Consider the following 21,621-nt stretch of genomic DNA (forward strand, 5'->3'; position numbering starts at 1 on the left):
CCCCCGCAGAGCCCCGACCGGAGCGCTCCTTCGGCACTCGGGGCAGGGGGGGGGAGGGGCGTAGGTCGGGAGTGGTGGCGGCTCGCAAAGACGGACTCTGCGGCAGGTGTGCCCACGCAACCCTCTGAAAGCAGCCTGAGGCAGGAGCTGCCCCCTTCTCATGCTCACTGGTCACATCTGGGGCTGCTGCAGCTTGGAGCGGGGGGGTTGAGGTGGAGAGAGGTCCCGGTTGTCGTTACCTCCCCTACATGGCCCCTTGTCTGCCCCTGAAACACCAGGGTGCTGGGCTTTTCTTTCCGTGGAAAAGAACCACACTTATCCTCCAGGTGCCCATGGCCAAAACTGGGATCCTGCCTCTGAAATTCCGTACATCCTAGCTTTGTCATTACCAAAGAAATTTTCCATAGACCGTAAGTGATTACTGGTAATTTTTCTTCTGTAATCATTACTGACCTCTGTTTCTGTTGAAGTGTTTGACACGTCCCTTGAGGGGTCATGGGTTTGGCTGTGTTGTTAATGGCTATTCCTGATGAACCTGAGCACCCCCATCGCTGCTGTGCCCTGAATTTCAGTGAAATATATAAATGCTCCCTTTGCCTGCTCCGCAGTCTTTCTTTGTGCATCTTCAGGGAACAGATGTACTCCATCCTTTGATCCCAACTGCAACTCTCCGACCCAAATGCCAATTCTCACAGACACAAACTAAGCAGACAGCTACTACAAGTGTTTGCCTTTAAAGCAAAATTCTTATTGCATCTGGCTGTACAATTAGAATAAATACATGTATTGATGGTCACCAGAGGAAAGCTTTGCAGATGAGAAAATATCAATTTTGGTAGCACAGATTCAATTTTGACAATATTGCATTCTTTTGGGTTTGGGAATCCTGACCATATAAGAGATCTGAAAGTTGGTATTTTGCAGTTTGATATTTTGAATTGGGCCATTTTGATATTTTGGAACTTGATATTCTAGTGTTTTCAAACTGTGTTATTTTGATATTTCTGAACATGCTGTTCTGGTATTTTAAATTGGGTTACTTTTGTATTTTGGAACTTGGGTTAGGTTAAAATTCTGGTATTTAAAATCTGTGATTTTGAGATCTGGTTTTCTTTGGTATTTTGGAATTTGGTTTTCCATTATTTTGAAACTAGGGCTCAAAACTAGGGTTTTAAACAAAAATACACTAGGGTTGTATTTTGGAACCTAGTTTTTTGCAGGGGGAATTTTTGGCATTTTTGTACCTGAGCTTCTAGTACTTTTGTAACCTGTTTTTTTCATTTGGCAACCTGTGATTGGCAGGGGTTTGGGGCATCCTAGTTGAGTGTCCTGGCTTCATTTGCCTTCTTCCATAACAATTAACCTGACATGGGAACTGTTAAATCACAGACTATACAATGAGATGCTTCCTGAAACAGAAATAAATTCTAGCTGCAACAAGAAAACCAAGAAAAGACCATACAGGAAGTAATTCCTTTTTAATAGTCTCCAAATCTCCAACATGTGAAAGGAAAAATAAAAAAGTGTAGCAGTATACAGCCATTACCAATAGAAGCAGCGTTAGTCAGCTTCTCAACGTTGCTTTTAAGTATTTTATGGGAAAAACATTTGGCCTAAAACTTCTTATGCATGAATTGTTGGGGGTTATAGGAGATGGAACCTGACCCTTAGTAAATTGCATGAGAACCACAGCTTAAAGTCACTCGATGTCTTCTGGTCTCACAGGATGAGGCAGAGGTATAACTGATTTCTTTTCTGTATCTCTGGAAAGAGCTTTTCTCATATCTATAGCAACAAGAAAAATGTTATTACAGTACTGCAGTCATTGTACAAAGCCATATTAAGTGAATTCTGCATTAAAATAAATCATTTTTAATCAAGAAAATTTCCTAGAATCATAAGACTACCTCAAGTTCAAAAGGACCCATAAGGATGCAACTCCCTGCTCCACACAGTAATACCTAAAATTATACCATATGATTAGGAGCATTGTGCAGATATTCCTTGAACTCTGATGGGCTTGGTGTCATGACCCTTTCCCTGGAGAGACCACTGCAGTTACCAACCACCCTCTCAGTGAAGAGCCTTCTAACGTTCAGTCTGAACATTCCCTGACACAGCTTTGCTTCGTCTCCTCAGTTCCTGTCACTCGTCACTGGAGGGAGGAGATCAAGACCCCCCCTCTGCTTTCCCTGGAAGTTACAGACTGTGACAAGGGCATGCAACAGCTTTCTCTTCTCAAAGTGGCACAAAGTCATGGACATCAGCTGCTCCTCCTAAATCTTGCTCTTGAGGCTCTCACCATCTTGGTTGCTCTTCCCAGGACACACTGCTGTCCTTAATGTTGCTCAATGGCAATAATATCAACTGATATAAAACACTGCATGAAACTCAGCCAAATGGAAAGGAAATGACAAGTTAAAGTGACAAATATATCACTTAAGTCACATGCGGAAATGCTAGGTGTCTATCTGAGCTCTTGTATTTCACAGTGCTCCCCTATAGTGCAAGAACAGAAACGATACATAGCCTGGCCATGTAACCCTTTGGAAGGATAATTTTAAAAAGGACCTAGAAAGAGGAAGCACTTTGCAGCTCACTTTTGTTAACATAATTAACATTTACATACTTGAATTTCCATGTTCCTTCCCTTTTAAATTGAAAATGTTAGCCAATTCTTTGCCATTGCTGAATGCTGACAATTGTTAATTTACAGGTAGACATCTGAGAAAAACAAAGTTTCAGGTCTCTGTTATGGGATGAAAGGAAGAAAGCACTGACATTCCTTCTCATTTATTCTTGTTCTGTGGTCGATTTTGCCAGAGATGCTACAAAATGTATAAATGGCAAGATTAACTTTTGTACCTAATATAATCTTAGGTAGGAAAAGTTACAAAAATACAAAAATCCCATTAGTCAGCAACTATCTGAAATTGTTTCATATAATTGTTTCAAATTGTATAATATTTTTTATGTGTTTCATATAGAACACTGTAACACTCTTACAAACATGCCCAGGAACCCTCAACATGAGAATAGTTCCATTCAATTTGAGACCAAACAAGAACTTACCATAAGCATCTTCATCTGGCTCCCCACTGCTAGCTGAGTAGTACTCTAAGACTGTCCGATATACACTGTAGCCTAGTTGCTTATACATATTTACAGCAACCTGATTTGATACTCTCACAAAGAGATCGACAAAAAATCCACCCTTTCTTTAGCAGGGGAGGAAAAGAAACAAACAAACAAAACCACATTAAGGAATAGTAGGTAAATGTATTTCTAAGTAACAACCCATAAATTGCAATGAAACCAAAGCAAGTCCAACGTAGTATACTAATTAAACATCTTTCCCAATGTAATAACAGATACACTCCTTTACCAAGGGAAAATTCAATCATAGACACGGATTTAATTTTGTTTTTATCACATGGCTATTTTTCACCAGTCAATGGGTTCAGAAATTTGACCAGAAAGAACAAGACAAGTTAAATTCTCCCACAGCCCTAAATCAAATTTTAAAAGTATCCACATTTTAGATTGCTTGAATTAGGAGGACTGGAATCAGTCACAAAATTCAGTTGCCTAACAGGAGATAATAGACCCTTAATTCCACAAGGCAAATTTTTCAAAATATCATACTACTTTCCAGTTTTACCAACCATAGAGGGGCTGCCCTACCAGAATCAGTTAAGGACATTTCCCAGTGAGTTCATCTGACACTAAATTAAATTTTCTCAGGTAAAAGTAACCAAGCACGGGATGTCAAGTAAACCAAGATACTCTCCACAGTACAAAATTTGTTCAGGATTGTGCCTGAGGGCACTGCACAAAGCTCTTTTCCTGTCAAGGAATGTTCTTTTATACAGTATCTCTACTGGAATTCAGGCTATGTCCTCCTCATTCTGGCAAGTTAGCTTTCAGAGAAACCTTGAGATTTTGAACTGCTAGGCAATTTTCGTAACTTTTTCTTCCAACTATGAGGAATTTCAGAAAATCAAAACACATATTGCAAAATTCTGCCATGTAAAACAGGGTCGATTTTCTGTAGAAATACTACTTTTAAATGTTATTTTAAAAGATAAAGACAGACATACTACTCACTTTTCTGAAATTTCTTCCAGGAGCTCCATCAATTTAGCAGCCAAACCCAGCCGTCGGAATTCTGGTGCAACAGAGAGAGCAGTAACGTGTCCATGCCATTCTTCCCTAGCCACAGAGCCTTCAGCTTTGCCCATGACTGTGAACATACAGAGCATCAGCGCAGCAGCACCTTTGGGGTACTGCACTGCCTGCAGCCAGACAACTTCACAAGAGGAATAAGCCATGGATAAATACATGTTACAGTGGTTGTCATAAAGGCTAAAACAGGGATGTCCACCTTTTCACTCTATGATTCAGCAGCCACCAAAAATATCATTTTGCTCAAATCTTACAGCAGTTTCTTGACTAATGTAAAAAAATGCCAAACAAGATTGCAAATTCCTTGCTTGAGGTGACTTCTAAATGCAAATTTTAAGCAATTCTCACAAGTCTCACCAAACCAAAATTAAGATCTGACTGAAATAAAGGAGGACCAGAGGGCTAGAAACCCAAAATTACTACCCCAGCAACTATTTGAGACTTTTGGAGATTATGGGGGAATAGAGCTTGGGAAGCTTAGCCAGTCTGGCAGTAGAAATATAAGGCCCTGCCAACATGATGTGTTTAAGGAAAAAAAAAAAAAAAGAAACCCCCCCCCCAAATAAAACCCCACCACCAAGAAGTGGAGGTGGGGATGGTGTTTTGGGGGGCTTTTTTCTAGTTTCTCTCCTTTCTACACTGGGCCAATCCAGTGTTAGTTTATTAATGAACATTCACACTTCCACCCTGTGCTTTTATAGATATCATAGTCACTGCTAATAAGCAACAAGTGTGGTGAATACAGAGAAATGTTCTATGCAGCACATATACTTTCAGCTTTAGTATGTCAAATACTTTTAGTTCCTGGATCCCTGCAAAAACCATTACTCTGCCCCACCCCATCTCCCGGCAGTTCTCTTTGGCATGATTTCTGAAAAACAAAAATATTCCACATCAAATTAGCAAATGACATCCAGGCCCAAAGCCTTCCCTTACAGGGCAATGCAAAACACAAGCCCAGCGCTTTTACTGACTGTGGGTAGAGACTTACAGAAATACCCATTCACCAAATACGTGTGGATGTTACCACAGCCAAGGCTCCTCGCTGCGCTAGGAAGATCAAAGTGGAAGCTATGGCCATGAGTCCTGCATAATACCGTAAGACATTTAAAAAACAGGAAGATGCAACGCAGGGTTCTCTTCCACGTTGGACATTTGGTAAACGCGAAGAGTAAGAAAAGCTCCCGCGTTATAATCCCCGAAATAGGTAACGAAGGGAGACGTTACCGCCGGAACACCCGGCACTCACTGTAACCCATCAGCTCCCCGCCGGGCGCCTCGGCGACGATGAAATACTCGGGCCAGTGGGCGAGGTACTGCAAGTAGAAGGGAATCCCGTACTGGGCGCTCGGTTAAGGAGCAAGTGCGGCCGCCACGGCTGCGCCGCCCGCGCCCGACCCCGCGCCCCTGCCCCGGCGGGAAGGATACGGTCTCGGTCAGCGGGTCCAGATTGCTGCGGGGGAAGAGAGTGCGGCGCTCAGCACGGGCCCGGGCCCGGGCCCGGCCGGCCGGCGGGGCGCCGCGAGGACCCCGCGGGGTGGGGAAGCGCGCAGGGGCTCGGGGGCAGGAAGAGGGACAGCCGGCGCTCACATATTGTTGAATCGAAAGAGGTCGTCGCAGGTGAAGGCGCGGAGCGTTGTCATGATGATGGTGACCACGACGCCGACGCTGAGCGTGACGGTGATGACGCTGCCCCGGAAACGCTCGCGCGCCCCAGGGCCACTTTCACCACGGAAAGGCGGCAGGCGCGGCGCCCCGCCCCCTCCGCAGCCGTGCCCCGCCCCGCAGAAGCGGCCCGGCCCTGCCCGCCCTGAGGCCTGCCGCAGCGCGCCCCGCTGAGGAGGGGGGCGGGCGCCGCATCGCTGACCGAGAGCAGCGGGCGGGCGGCTGGCACGGCTGAGCCGGCCCGTACCGGCGTGGGGCACGGTGGGGCGGGGCCCTGTGGGGCCGCAGGAGCGGGAGTGCTCTGAGCTTGTGCAGCTCCACCCCGAGCCCTCAGAAGCTACACGTAACACGACGTGACGGTAGTATGCGAGACTACCGAATGCAGAAAAAACTCTGCCTCTGGAAAGGCAGAGGGTACACACTGGAACTGCCGCCGGAAGAGGTCGGACACACATTGGAACTGCCGTGCCCAGCATATGCTTGCCTCATGTGGAATGAATCCCACAGCTGCTTTCAGCACCAAAACATCACTGATCCTGAGCACTCCTCACCACTGCAGTGATTTACGCACCTCGCTCATCCCATTCTGCAATCTTTCCACCTTACCCTCTCAGACCATTGGCACTTCAACTTCACTTTCAGAGGGCTGCAAGTCAGAATCCATCCTCAAAAAGAAAATCTATATAACAGATGCTGCTGCCATCAGCAGTAGATTCCTCTTCATGATTTGCCAAAACACAGGGCTGGAGGTCATGCCAGCCAACACGGACCTCTTCCACAAAAATACTGTCCTCAGTAGTGGACTATACTTCACTCACCTGTTGCACAGCATGCAACTTTGCCACAGCACACTTTGCTGTGGCACCCAAAAAAATAAAGAAACAAGATGTCTACTATGCCCATAAGCATTCACCTACTCCACACGGCCTGTTGCACCATTCCTCTCACTTCCATTCAAATGCTGAGCTATTTCTGAAAAAAGTTACCACTGCAAGAGACCCAGATCACTCTAGTTATTCTGAAGGAAGATTTGCCCCAAAGTTGGATGCTATACTGTGGGTTTGATTTTTGTCCTTGAAATTTCTGCATGAGATGCAGTGAATGGAGTTTGGGTACAAGATTTGGGACAATGAAAAAGGCCTTTCTTGACCTGGAATTTGGAATCAGGAGATCCTGGCAAGGCTATGCCAGACAGAGCACAGCCTGTCAGAGTCGATATCTGTCAGATTTCTGATAATTTAAGGGTCAACATTTTGGTAGGAGAAAGTTGATTCAAGGTCTGTAGTTGTGGTGCAACAGTGATGTGGGATTTCAGAGTTGCCAGAAGCAGGAAGAGACTACACTTTTCAGGACGGTGGTGGAGGTGTGAGGAGGAATATGAAACTTGGGAGAAGGAATAGATGATTTTAAGGCCGGTTCTTGATCCTTTTGAGGTGTTAGGAAATTTATAGCTGTATAGCCCTCTCCTGCTTGAGGCGCCCCCTCTCTTTTACTGCAGAACCACAAGAATGATATAATGACACACACTTAAGAACAGAAAAAGCTCAGCCATTCACTTGACTGCCGTGACTTAAGGCACTCTCTCCAGCCAAACCGGACCTTGGGCTACCTTGCTGTACTCAAGATAAAGCCTTTGCTTCTGAAGTGCTCAAAAAGGCACTAAGAAGTGCAAAAAGGCACTTTTGTTACTGTGACTGAACTTGGTTCAAAAGCTGGTCATGGCTAGAGTAGTCTTTACTACTATCAAATTAATTCCCAATATTGTAGCCTAAGGCAGTATTTTCTACTCAGTGAGTTTGGGTTTTTATTTTAAGTGACTAGACATCAATATATAGTTCTTATAGTATGAAAACTGTGCAGGCCAAATCTTGGGTGGCTATCTCTGCTGAATGAAGTACAGGTGAAACAACTTTAGGCCTTACTTAAACGTAAGTACAGAGATTATCAGACTTCCTCCACTTCTCAATTACCTTTTACAGTATATTACAAGCGGAGTATCATTCAGTCTCAGCTAGGATGCGTGGAATGTAAATTAAGAGGCAAGTTTTTCACTTCTATGAAGACAAAGAGGATTTCACCCTTCAGAGAACAAGTATTTTCCACAGCTAATTTTATTTTCAATTACACCATAATCAAGTGTTGACAATTAGTGTCTTAAAAGCTACAAAAGCAGGATTTCAACCCAGCAAGAGATTTAGAATCAATTCTATGTTCAATTACAAATCACCATCCAACAGAGAGCCTCTCTAGAGTGTTTAATGTTAGCAAGTTTCACTCTACATACACAAGGTATGCTGTATCTCAAGTATCAGTGGAATTCTGTCTAAGGGACTCATCAATAAATGAAGACATTTGTATATTTAAAATAACCATAATTACAGTATTATTGGTATCAATTACTTTGAGAAGAAGCAGCTGTTTCTCAGCATAGAAAAGTGATGGCAAATGTGAACAGGAATAATTAAATATATAAGTGTGTGGTATTAAGTGCATGCCTTAGGTAGGAAACCTTGTTTGGTTTGGGGTTTTTTTGGATTTTTTTTTAAAGTGCTTTGCATGATCCACCATCAAAAGAGGCCTGTATGAAGACCTAACACTGTTCATATTACAGGAACAGAAAAGTTAAGCATTAACATAGTCAAGCTCTGATTTGAATATTGTATTTAAAAAAAAAAGCCAAGGCCCATACATTTAGATACCGAATTGAAATGTTTCCACACATCTTAGAATACAACCAAATAACATATTACACTCAGATTATGGGAACCAGCCTGTTCTGAAACAATTTATAAAGTGACAAAGTCCACAGCAAAGCTATTGCTTTACTTCCATAATGTAAACACATCTGAAAGAAGAATATACTGAGAGTTTCACAGATGAGATTATAAATTAGTAAAACTAAAGCAATTGGTCATACAAAGCTTTTGTCCCTTACAAGGCTTAGCTTACAAGCTCAGGCTGTACATTTATTCTTTGAAGGACATCTTCTGGCATACAAAAGACAGGATTGACGGCCTTAATTTGTTCTTCTCCTAATAAAGATAGTCCAGCAATACCAAATAAGGTGTGAAATGGATCCACCTGGAAGAAAAAAGAAAGCTTGTGTCTGATTCCAAAAGTCAGCTGGTTTTTTCACTTGAAATGAAAAATGAAATTTTCATTTGCCAGCAAGAGAATGGAAAATCTCCATGGCTTCTGTGGGAAAGACAATACAACTGAATAAATTTTCATTTATGCCAACATGTGTTGATAGGCAAGACATTTCCATAGCAGGCATTTACAATACTGTGATTTATTCAAGCATGCTTGTCAATTATCTGCTGCTAAGACGATTTTCAACTCTGAATTAGACAGAAAGCAATCACATTTGTCTATTAGCATGCAATATCACAGGGTGGTAGAAGCAAAGACAATTAACGTTTTAAAAGTAAACTGCATTATCTACAGGTACCACTTCCATATATTCCCCATTTGTTCTTGAGAAACATCATAATGCTCTTTATTGGTCTCCAAATGCAGAGCTGTGCTGTAAAACCTTGAGAGGGAAGCAGCAACCTATTTTGCTAGAAAACCTCCCGGAACTATAAATAAAAACAAACCCCAGCCCCCGCAAAAACCATCTATTCCTAAAACTACACAATCACCTGTAGCCATGATGTTTTATGAAAAATCCTCTGCTAGGATTTTTCCCCTCCTGAGGCGCTGAGAGCCTCAGGAAAGAAACGCAAACAATAACTATCTGCTGCTGTGGAATGCAACAGGTGCAGCCTCCATTGGTCCATGTGGATTGTTTTCAATTAGTGACCAACCACAGCCACCTGTGCCAAGGCTGTGAGCAGTCACAGGATTTTGTTATGCATTCTATTCTATTCTTGTTCTTTGTAGCCTTCTGATCTTTCTTCTCTCTCTGTTCTTTAGTATAGTTTTAATGTAGTATTTTAATATAATATATAACATAATAAATCAGCCTTCTGAGAAAAATGGAGTCAAGCCTCGTGTCCCCACACTTGGAGCATCCACCACAACAATCACCACCCCTCTCCCCTCTACAAAACAAACAAATGAAAAACAACCCAAAATACCCCCAAACAACAAGGTTGTTAGGACTGAGTTTCTGCAGGGATAAAGCAAAAACCTGGGAGTCAACATTTCTACAGGAGTAGAAATTTCTACACTTCAGCAATCAAAGACAGGTAAAACTAATATTAAATGACTGCTAATGTAATATAGGAAAGCTGTCCCAAAGGTGCTCTCCTTAGATATAGAGAAAAGGCTCTTCAGAGCTGCTCTTCCAAGAAGACACAAATATTTCATTACTCAAAGCTAGAAAAGCATTTAGATGTCAAGTTCTGGGCTTTTCTTCAAGAATTCTGAAAAGGGAAAAGGTCTTCCTGTAAGGTCCTTAGAAATACAAAACTCTTCCTATTTTAAGAACACAAAAACACTTTCCAAATGACAGATCGGAGTTGATAGATTTCTCCCCCAACTGGGAATAAAGTAGCTGCTTGCAAAAAAATTAGAAGTTACTTTATTTTTTAATGCATTTGTGGAGAAGGAGCAGACATGGGCAGCTGCAATAAAAACAGCTAATACCTTTCCAGACCATTAACAAATAAGCCAGGTGTTCAACAGGAATGCAGTCTCACATTACTTTTTATCTGTTCAGCAGATAAAAGATAAAAAGAAAGATAAAAAGATAAAAACTTATTTTGCCATTTCACTGGGACAATATCAATTACTTCCACTTGAAACCAAAGAGAACAGACCAGCTAAATCATAACTGCTCTCTCAACAAGCAAAAAATCCATAGCACCAGCCCCTTGATGTTGTTATCACAAAAGCTTCTTCCTCCTTCAGCTAGACAAATGTCAGCAACAAGATTTATTCAGTGGCTGGGCTCGCAAAGAATGAAAGTTAGTGTATAGGGATTCTTATTAAAAACTCATGATTTAATTAGACCAGACAAAACCACCAAGAGAGTTGAAGACTATTTAACCTACACCAGACTTTAGCTTGCAGATCATTTCACAAAACAAAGTAATAAACCCAAAGAATCCACACATACACTGGAAAACCCACCACCAAACAGAGCCTTTTTACACAGATCTTCCAAATGGTCTTGTGAGAAATGGTTTGTGTTGCGTGTGTTATGGGGGATCAAACCAGATTTTGTAAGGAATGGCAACTGACTTCACTGGGGGATACATGTGCGTTATAAAGAATGTGCTCCCCAAGTATGCCATCAATGGCAATTCTACACTATTCTTCCTTCAGAGTAAACTGCAGCCTCTGCAAAACCCACCTAGACCATGAGTTGAGTCATACTCAAACAAAAGTTGAAATTTCTAGTTGAAATTTTCATGTGCATTTTGTTTTGAAAAAATATCACTTACCATATCTCCCGGTCTGTCAGCAAATCCTCCAGTCTCCTCATCCTGGCACGCCAAAATAAAGCAGCGCAGTTTCTCTCTGTCAATCCACTGTATTCTACCAATCATCTTCAAAGAAGCTAGCACCCACCACGAATAACATACATCAGGTAACTGGCAAGCAGAGAGGCAGATTAAATATTTGCTTGGGTTTTAAACATAATGCTGCAAATTTTACTGGTAATTCTGCACATTAACAGGCGTGCTATCCTAATACTCTTGCGGAGACACAACACTTAAGAGTGTTGTTGGAGTAAAAGAATTTCTTGACAGTCTCTTTTCAGCGGACTTCTGTTTTCAGGAAAGGAAACTATCTTTTTCAAACTTCTTCAAGAAACAAGACCACAAGAATGTGATTTTAAAGACTTCACCATCTGTGAGAGATGCTGAAAAACCACAGCTCTTCATTCAAGAGGAAATACAAAGAAGTTCGCATCAACTATTTGTATTTTGGGGGCAAGGGAGGAAGCAGGGAAATCTGTTGGTTGATTATCTATTTGCCAGAGATTATTCTAGGTTACACAAATCTCTAGTGTGATGTGGAACACTATGACACTCAGGATTTACATCCAGTAGAACAGTAATTTCTATACAAATCATATAGAAAAGATCATTCCCCAAGTCAGAAAATATTGAAGACTCAGTTTAACAGGATAATGGTGTCAGCAAGACATCCTTCCATATGTGTACTTTGCAGTATTGAGGACTCAAACAAAGCATAGCTAAGGACTGCATGACAGGTATTAGTAGCAAAAGAAAGAATCAGGATGAAGGCCTGACTTTGAAAAGTTCACTAAATGTTTTATACAAGTCATGACATTTTCCAGTAGTTCAGCTTCAGAAAAAGCACTCTCTATTGAGATTTGAACAAAGAAAAGGAGACACACAATACCTTCTCTGGTCGCCCGTTGAGACCTCCAGAAGGTAACTGACGTTCACAAAGCCACCAACCCAGCAAGTCCACATTTACTTGATGCAATTGGTCTGTTATAGCCAGAAATCCTGTGCAACAATAGATCTAAAATTACAGACATAAATTTTTTGTGTATTTAATAACTAAATATAGTTTAGCAGACTAAATGCAGGAAGACCTCAAAGCAGCAATACAGTCATATAAACCATACAAAATAAGCTCACACACATTTCAACTTTTAGTCTCAAAGACTTTTACTTCAGAAAACCATGTTATTGTTATAGTTCCTTTTGTAAAAAAGTACCAGTAGCAGAATCTGTAATATTACACTAATATAAGACACTAATGCAAGGTTTGGAAAGTAATTGCAGGAGATCTGAGAGAGACATATTTTAAAAACAGAGTCTCAAGCCAGAGTAGTCAAACTGACTTCTGCAGGCTGGATATGGCCTTCATAAAAATTTTGCATCCAATCTATGGTTTGCTCCTGTACCTGCCTTTTACCCTAACGTTTGCAAACAGCAAACAAAAGACCAAATGAATTCCCTAACAGAAACAGGCTCACTCAGATCATTAACTATCTTGGCAATTCCCTATGTGTTTGGTCATGTCATGCTTACTTTCAAAGTGCCATGTAATATATCTGCATTAATGAATCCCCTTTTAATTTTATTAATCCCCTAAAATAATAAGTTAATAAAATTAATTAATACAATTATTTTTATTAATTTTAATTCAATCCCCCTTTAATATTAATTTTTAAATTAATATTTTTTTCCCTGGAAGATAGCATTTATGGTGGAACAGCATACTTTGGTCACATTTCATGTGGTCACTAAGAAAGCAGCAAAGCGCAAAAAGCCAAGAATCATAGAACTATTAAGGCTGAAAAAGGCCTCTAAAATCATCAAGTCCAACCTTTAACTTAATACCACCAAATAACACTACACTATATCAGGAAGTGCCACATCTACTCATTTTTTGCACACTTTCAGAGATGGAAGCTCCACTACTTTCCTAGGGAGTCTGCTCCAATGCTTAACCACTCCTTCAGTGAAGAAATTCTTCCTAACATGCAACTTGAATCTCCTGCAGTGCAACGTGTGGTCATTTCCCCTTGTCCTGTAACTAACTGACTGGGAGAAGAGGCTGACTCCCACCTTGCCACAACCTCTTTCCAAGTAGTCTCTCCTGAACCTTCTTTTCTCAGGACTAAACACCCCAGTACCCTCAGCTGCTCCTCACAGGCCTTATGTTCCAGACCCTTCCTCAGCTCTATTACCCTTCTCTAAACATGCTCCAGCACCAGAATGTTCTTTTGGAAGTGATGGGCCCAGAACTGCCCTCAGGATTGGAGGTGACCCAGCAGTGCCAGCACAAGGGACACCAACTGCCCTGGTCCAGTGGCCACACTGTGGCTGGGACAGGTGCCAATGGCCTTCTTGCCCACCTGTGCACACCTGGGCTGATAGTCAGCTCCTGCTGACCAGCACCCCTAGGTCCTTTCCTGCTGGGCAGCTTTCCAGCCACTCCTCCCCAAACCTGGAACATTCCACGAGGTTGTTGTGACACTAGTGCAGGACCCAGCACTTGGCCTTGTTGGCCTTGGCCCCTGGATCCAGGCTTTGCAGAGCCTTCTGCCCATTAATCAAAACTCTCATACAAACTGGTCCTTCCTGTGACCTTACTGAAAATGCACTTGATTACTTTGTCCAGACTACTGATGAGGATATCAAGTAGGACTGGTCACAAAACTGAGCCCTGGAGAATCCCATTTGTGACCCTTTGGATTTAACACCATTCCCCACTACTCCCTGGGTCCAGCCATGCAGCCAAAACTGCACTTGTCCAAGCCATGAGCTGCAGCCTCAGGTGCAGGAGAATTTTGTGGGAAAGCATGTCAAAAACTTTTACTCAAGTCTGGGTAGACATATGCACTGCCTTTCTCTCATCTACTAGGCAAGTCACCTGCTCATAAAAGGAGATCACGTTTGGCAACATTCCCAGAAAAATACTGAACTTCCACAGAGATGAAAGAGAGAGCTTTTTAAGGGGTATGTGAATAAGCACAACAGATCTTATCCTCACAGAAAATGCCAGCTGCAAACTGAGTGGGTTCAGCTATTGAACTGACTTCCTGGAACACTAGAACATGGTCCAGCCATTTAGACTATATGGGCAATGCTATTGTACATTAAAACTATAAGGTAAGTACATGTAACAGATTTAACTTTTTTTCCTGATTTTAAACACAGAAGGGGCAGGAAAGCCAACACTCGTCAGCAAAATGCCTTTAGTATTTTCATGTGATGAGGTGAATCCTAGCTATGGCATTACTTACCATAATTATGCAAAATAAACAGGTAACTACAACAGCATAAAAAGTTTATTTTTTTCACACATTCAGGTTAAGTGCACTAAACTTTTCCATGAAAAGAAAAAAAATATGAAAGGTAAATTTAAATTTAAAATTATTTCCATTAAGTAAATCTCCTGTTGAAAGAAGTTATTTAGATTGCCTTCCTCGGGAGATCCCTTAATTTTTTCTAATTATACTGCATTTTCTTCTCAAGTACATTTTACTGAGCTTTTTTTCAGAATTCACTGTCACCAATAACAGTGTATAACAACTACTGATTCTAGCTGATAAATACGACCATTACTAAGTTAGGTATGTCCTCTAAAAACTGACTTTCCTAAAAAATTAAGTAATTCTTGACAGGCTTCATGTCTTGTTTTTATTTGGGTTAATTGGCTGATAAATCTCAAACAGACTATACAATTGACGTTTATGTCTCATTATGACCTGCGTCAGAAATACAGTGATAAATCTTGTTCACCGTCTCCACTGACACCCATTTCAAATTCTCTAAAAATCCTCATGCTAGCAATTTCAAAATCACTATGTGAAGGCTCAAATTCAGTCTTAAAAGCTGTTCCGTTATTGTCTTTTTTCCTACCTAAACTCTCAAGTCTCAACTCGCCTTCCCAGATTAGGTTACATACCCATTCATTTATTTTAACTAAGACACTAGAATCAGACATTTGGGAAACAAGAGGTACATCCATTTTCATCACTGATACATGCTGTAAAAAAAAAAACATGTATAGGCAGTATGTGATGCTTGCTAATTTAAAGTATTTCCATATAAAGAGAAACTCACCTGTCCTGCATGTGATTCGGAACCTGGTCTACAACCAAATCCTCCATCAAAGTTCATACACGACAAAACGAATTCTACTGCTTTTCCCACATCAATAGCATCCAGCTTTCCCTGCAAGTCAGAAAATAACTAATGCACTTGATATTCTACCAAGCTGATCTTCTGCAGAAACTTCAGCAGTACCAAAGAGCTGTACCAAGCAATTCTCTACTTGTGCAAGTGATGGTTTAGGACTTACCAGAAGTGCAAGAGTTGCTGCAGCACAGAAAGAGAACCTTGTATCTATTTCTCCTATAATATGGGGGATAAGGAATGAAATCAGATTATTTTTTCAACAAATATACATTTAAATCACTACTGAAAATACAGAACAAAATGTTAAAATCCTAGGTTCTACATCAAAAAACAAATCAGCTAAAAAAATCCCCCATACAATTTAATTTTCCAGCTTACCAACTATTTTCCCAATAATTTAGAAAATACGTTACCATTTAAGTGATCTGTATGTTTTACTGTCCATAAAAGTCAACAAATCATTCAGAGCTGGACAGCTACATATCCAAATCAATTCAGCTAGTGGTAATTTACAAAGGACTGTTTGATTTTAGAGTTTATCTGTAGTCCTCTACAGAGAGTGGCAGAGCAATGGAAATAATAAATAATCAGACATCTCTTTCTCTGTCTTAAATCCAGCTGGAAGTAGAAGCCATTTCTTGTTTTAGGGGAAATCTAATTAAAGTTACAAGCCTTCTTTTGCATATTTGTACCTGGAAGAAAAACCAAATCCCCTACACCTATAACAGAATGATTGTTTGTCAAGTCCAATATAACTCTTGTAGCACAAACTCCAGGCAATTAATACTTGAAGTCACAATTTAAAATTTAACTGAGCTGCAAACATTCTGTTTCTTGGTTGAACTTTTGCAAGACTTCTGTTCTTAAGAAATTCACAAGCTGAAACACATAAACCAAACATCTGCTGCTCTGTCCTACATCAGGGATCACACTCCCTCAGCCGTGCCTCTTGGAATACTTCAACCAAAAGGGCACAGCAACCTATCAACCAATTTAGCACACAGCATATAATCTACCTTTACAGTAGCATACATATACTAAGATTTCAGTTGCTGAATTTTACCTGAACAAGAGTGATATGCAATAGATTTGCTTAAAGTTTAGGTCTTCACTGGTGATACTTTTAGAGTGACTAAATATTTATGTCACAGCTTAAAAATGCTGTGTTTGTTCATAAGAATTTATATGCAGAAACAAAACCATTATTAAGAGCAGTTCGTGAGTATAAACCCAGTTTTTCTCACTCCCACATAGTGAAAAATCCTTTCACATTTGACATGGATATAGGTCATTACTAACTACCATCAAATAGCAAGTATAAAATGTTCCTTATGAAACAGTGTATCTAGTATTTCAAAGTACTGTTAAGTTAAAAATGCCTGAAAGTCTTCTTCCTCAAGACACTTTATTCTTAATACAAGAATGGAACTGAACTTGAGAATATTTATGAAAGGAATGAAACATAATTCTGTCCTTCACAAACTCTTCTTTTTCATTACTTAGAAAGTAAAAGTGTTCACATTTAACACATATTCAAAAAGACCATCCAAGGAAACTTAAGTTTACAGACTTACACAAGTCAACCTAGACACTACATTTAAAAGATCTAAAAATTACCCCATTCATCTCCAGCAAACGATCCATCTTCTTTCTGCAAGCTCTGTATATATTCAACAATTTTATTTACATCAACTACATGGAGACTATCATATAAAATAAGAATCTGGGGGGGGAAAAAAGACACAGTAACAATCAAAGAGAAGCAAAAATTTTAAAAATTTATTTCTTAACAGAAAAAAAGAGGATTTATAAAAGATTTTATTTAATTAACTCTGAATACAATTTGGTGATGTTTATTAAAATTTTTTTCCACTTTAGTAGTTAATCTCTACACTGTAGATTATCTTTGTCTAAAACTTTTAGGACATCCTCAAAAGGAGATACAAACAATTCAAACTGAACTCTTTCATGCTTTGTCACTTTCTAGCATTGAGATCTTCTTTCAAAAGCACAACCAGGTTTATTTATGTTAGCAATATGTAGAATAGAGATTTGATTATGGTTAATATTGTAATGGCACAATGACACCTTAGATGTACCAATGTGAAGTTCTGCACTGCGACTACTTGGATATGTTTATGTTAAATTACTAACTCCACTTACAGTGGAGTCAAAATTGTCAACAATTACTCATTTCAAATTATTAGATTTTATTTACATTAAAATGTTAAATATAACGAATAGAACCAAAATGTAATAATTTAAGAAAAAGTATGAACAATATGATTATGCACCAACTGTCCAGTGAATATATTCTGGAAGAAAAATAAAGGTTATAGTAGGGAATACAATTTTCCAAACCACTGCTGATTTAAACCAGCAAATCAGCATGACACAATGTCGTGTGAAAACAACTGTTTCTGAGCCCTATCTGACTTATTGGTTTTACTCATACCTTGTATAATCAGTAGAGAGTAAATAAGAATTTATTATATATCACAAAATGGAAAAAAAAAACATCTGAAACAAAGCAATATTATAGTACCAATCTGAAAAACACCGGACACTATGACTTTAAATCTAGTTAGCTGGAACATTTCAATTGTTAGATAAAATTGAAGTCAAATAAAATATAAGTCTCACGGAAAATTAAAAAAAAAAAAACAAAAAACACCAAGAATGTACAACTCCAACAGAAAATATATAATCACAACATGGACCCTAAATGCAAATCTGAACAAATTACTATTAACTGTGATTACAAGAACATATGATTTGACCCTTTAAACATCCCAGATACACAGACAGGACTAAACGGTGTTTGTTCTCTAAGACCACGCGTATGCATTAAGGTATGCTGGTTAAGTTTACCACAGAAATTTTACACCAGCATTTGTGAACACTTTTTCAGTTTGGATAGCTGATGGAGAAGGAAGACTCGTTCACCAGATGATGATCTACAAGTCTCGTTTTTATTCCCAAATCACCAATTATTATACACCCTTTAATTAGCTCATGCATAGTGCAAAATCCCAGCTCACCATTGGCTAATTAGTTATCAGCTATCTACGTGCTGTTTTGGTGTAACTATCACTACTTTTCCCAAGCTGTTTTGCTTTACCACCTGTTTCTGTGCATTTCTTCATCTGTGGGCCAAGGACACACAGTTTAATTGGAATGGCAACTCCCCTCATTCTCTATCTCAGTCAAATTAATCTCACTGTGACCTTTAGCTCGGAGCCAGCTTGTTACAAAGCTCTCAACAGATAGCTACAACTGAATTTAGTTAACATGAAAATATCTCCTAGTAATATCAAGTACATATTTAAGAACTAACATATCTAATATGTAAAGGTAACAACCTCAAATTGTACCCCCCTTATACTGAATTGGAATTTGTGAAAGAAGCTGGATTGGACAGTTTGGAAAAGTTCAGACATCACAGCCTGGAAAAACTTTAGTGCCCTGGTTCTCATAGTACTCAGAGTAATTCTAGTGCTAAAGTGGTGGTACTAATGATCAACCTTAAAGCATTCTGTCCTACCTAAGGGGCTCAAACGCAATATCTTAAATCCCACACAGTTTCTGCCTAGAAAAAAATGCCGTATTGTTTTTTTGTAATGCCATTAAAATACTTCATCCATAGGATTCTATGAGAGATGCACACTGCAAGCAATCAAGCTAATTGTTCAGAAGTGTTTGAGCCTTTTCAGTACTTTTTCACACAATGGTTTGCATCAGTGGAACAAGCCAAAACAAAAAGCAGAACAAAATAAAGGCATATTGTGAGCAATAGTGAGAAAATAAGTCTATAATAGAGATAGCTGCAGTGAAAAAATAAGATTGAGAGTTACTTCTTATTAGGGGGAGCATACATACCAAATAAATTAAATGCTCAACACACTAGTACAATTTTTAAATTACACACCCCCAAAAAACTCATATAAAAATAAAAAAAAAACCTCTTGTTCTGGTCATACATATCTGTCACCTCAATGTACCCTAAGAAGAATTTATAAAATCAAAAATTATCCATAAAATGCTCCAGTAAAACCTGTAGCTAAGGAGTATTCCAAGATAACTTACAAAACTGGCAACAATGCAGTAACCATTAATGACTATTAGAAGTAAAACATTCCTGAATATGACAATTTTCAGAAAGTGATATATCTAAATCCTACCATTCTGTCCATCAATTTTTTTTTATTAAGACACTGAAATAATTTTTGTCATGGGCCTCCAACAGTAACTGGTTTGTAAATCTGCAATCATCAAAATCTTAATCACAAACACTTTTTTTCTAAAATTACCCTCCTACATTTACCTGGACAGCACTGAGGGTATACAGAAGATGAGGATCATGACCTATGCTGGCACTTATTCCACCACACTCATGTTGGCACGATTTGATGAATGACAGAATTTCTTCTTTGTTCATTCGGTGCAGCTGGCCCATGAGATCCATTGCTGTCAGTCCCCAGTACACACCACTCATCCTCAAATACTCCGACATACAGTACTCCTAAACAGTGCATTATTTTAGTTTTTAATCAGATAAGCACACCATCACTATAGCACAATGAAAATACGTTAGTTAACTTTCACAAATAGCTTCTAGCCAACCATTTTCCAGCCGTTTAGCAATTACGCATCAGCCACTCATAGATATTCTGTACATATGCACATGTGTATATACACACTCATAAATATGGGAAAATGCACATGTAGTTACCAACATGTACTAGACTCCCTTCCTTCCTGTATTTTCCTAGTTCAAACCGTCAAGCTCAATGTCGAATTAGCCACAAACAAATAGCTGCACACCAATTCACTTCAGATCACTTATTATCTTGACATTCAAAGAAGCCCTCAAATTACCATCCCAACTAGTGTCTCAAAAAATAACAAGTCTATTTCCAAGTGCCAAAACTCTCACAATTTAAGTTGCCCTAGAGAATGAAATTTCATACTGAATTCTCTTACATTGATTACTCACCTGCACTATATAAACATTATTTTTTACATGCACTACAATTGAAAGCAACAGTGCTTGGCATCCTTTTGTGAACAGTAAAGGTAACCGCAACTTTTCTTTACGTAAGAAGTTACTGACAATTTTTACCTGCCAGGTGGAATCCCATTGTTGTGGACTACATCCAATCACCTATGACTGTAAAATTGACGTTAAGTTGTCCCATCAAAAGAGTAACATGCAAATGCAACTCTACTTGTGCATTCTAGTGGATAAAGAAGCTAGTAGCTTGTTTCTCAGGTCTCAAAGTAATTATAGAGCTAAAATTATAATCTTTAAATTTATAGTCAGATAACACATGCCAAAACTCATCACAGACCTAGAGAAATTAACAAGGGCAACTTTATTTTATACTTTGGATTTCAAGGTAAAAAACAATTAGCTTGTTAATAACATGCATCTAACCCTTAACTCTGAGCCAATAAAGGTTATTACTGTTAACAAAACCACAGCTGTACTGTAACAAACTGATACCTACATAATCATCTTTCTTTGTTCCATATGAAGCTATATAGTCCGCATGTTTTTCTGAAAGTAATGTGCTTGGGGCATCGGGTTTTATTATAACATCCTTTTGCGGTGTCCCCTGCAAAAAGCACCAACAAGTCAGTTGCAATGTCAGGTTCAGCAACTTGGTATAAAATAGCCAACACCGGTGACTGTGACTCTGGGAAAAAAACATCTCTAGCTATTTTGAGCCTAGGACAGGTTGTGCATCTCACGCCATCACTGTCCAGCCTGGCTAAACCCTTCCCCAGGAAAGGCTACGAACCGAACCTTGCAATAAAGCTAAGAAGTAACACCAACTCGCCAAGAATAACCTGAAGTGCCGGACGCGGGAGCCCTTCCCCGAGCCCGGCCGCGCCGTCCCGCGCCCCCACGGCCCCGCGAGGCCCGGCCCAGCCCGCGTGCTCCCGGGGCCGCTGGAGAGACGAGTGCCACCGCCGTGCCCCCGCGCGGACCCCGTGCGACTCGCGTCTCTCCAAGGCCGATACAACCGCGCGCTAGAAAACAAAGCGTTCCCGCAGGCGAAGCGAACGGCAACGCAGACCCCCGCACCCACCATGTCCTCCGCGCGCACCGGAAGAGGTACAGCGGAAGGCGCTGGCCGGCGGGGCCTCGCTGTGCCCGCCCGGCCCCGCCCGGGCCCCGCCCGCC

The 21,621-nt window shown here is 40.1% G+C and overlaps 2 protein-coding genes and 1 non-coding gene across 7 annotated transcripts; all 3 read right to left on the reverse strand.

Moving 5' to 3' along the window:
- Positions 1–1,459: 1,459 nt before the first annotated feature.
- Positions 1,460–6,079, reverse strand: NAA20 (N-alpha-acetyltransferase 20, NatB catalytic subunit). 5 transcript variants are annotated; one of them, XM_039703653.1, is made up of 7 exons: positions 5,776–5,983; positions 5,614–5,638; positions 5,413–5,525; positions 5,177–5,271; positions 4,108–4,243; positions 3,073–3,218; positions 1,460–1,785 (listed from the first exon to the last, which is right to left on the reverse strand). In XM_039703653.1, the coding sequence occupies exons 1-7, from the start codon at positions 5,826–5,828 to the stop codon at positions 1,700–1,702; spliced, it is 654 nt and encodes a 217-aa protein (XP_039559587.1). In that variant the 5' UTR covers positions 5,829–5,983; the 3' UTR covers positions 1,460–1,699. The 5 variants fall into 5 exon arrangements, with proteins under 5 accessions (XP_039559587.1, XP_039559588.1, XP_039559589.1 ...); XM_039703654.1 differs by lacking the exon at positions 3,073–3,218 and having other exon boundaries at positions 5,776–6,064; XM_039703655.1 differs by lacking the exon at positions 5,177–5,271 and having other exon boundaries at positions 5,435–5,525; positions 5,776–5,968.
- Positions 6,080–7,943: 1,864 nt separating this feature from the next.
- Positions 7,944–21,609, reverse strand: RABGGTB (Rab geranylgeranyltransferase subunit beta). The gene is made up of 9 exons (XM_039703659.1): positions 21,527–21,609; positions 20,942–21,049; positions 19,756–19,953; positions 17,049–17,154; positions 15,595–15,647; positions 15,357–15,467; positions 12,172–12,297; positions 11,244–11,393; positions 7,944–8,931 (listed from the first exon to the last, which is right to left on the reverse strand). Exons 1-9 carry the CDS (start codon positions 21,527–21,529, stop codon positions 8,791–8,793), a joined length of 996 nt encoding a protein of 331 aa, XP_039559593.1. The 5' UTR covers positions 21,530–21,609; the 3' UTR covers positions 7,944–8,790.
- On the reverse strand, positions 20,701–20,783 carry LOC120499679. Its single transcript, XR_005626940.1, has one exon. It is a non-coding gene; the product is annotated as a small nucleolar RNA SNORD45 (small nucleolar RNA).
- Positions 21,610–21,621: the final 12 nt, after the last annotated feature.

Source organism: Passer montanus, unplaced genomic scaffold, assembly GCF_014805655.1.
Source record: "Passer montanus isolate IOZ18808 unplaced genomic scaffold, ASM1480565v1 scaffold166, whole genome shotgun sequence".
Classification (NCBI taxonomy): domain Eukaryota; kingdom Metazoa; phylum Chordata; class Aves; order Passeriformes; family Passeridae; genus Passer; species Passer montanus.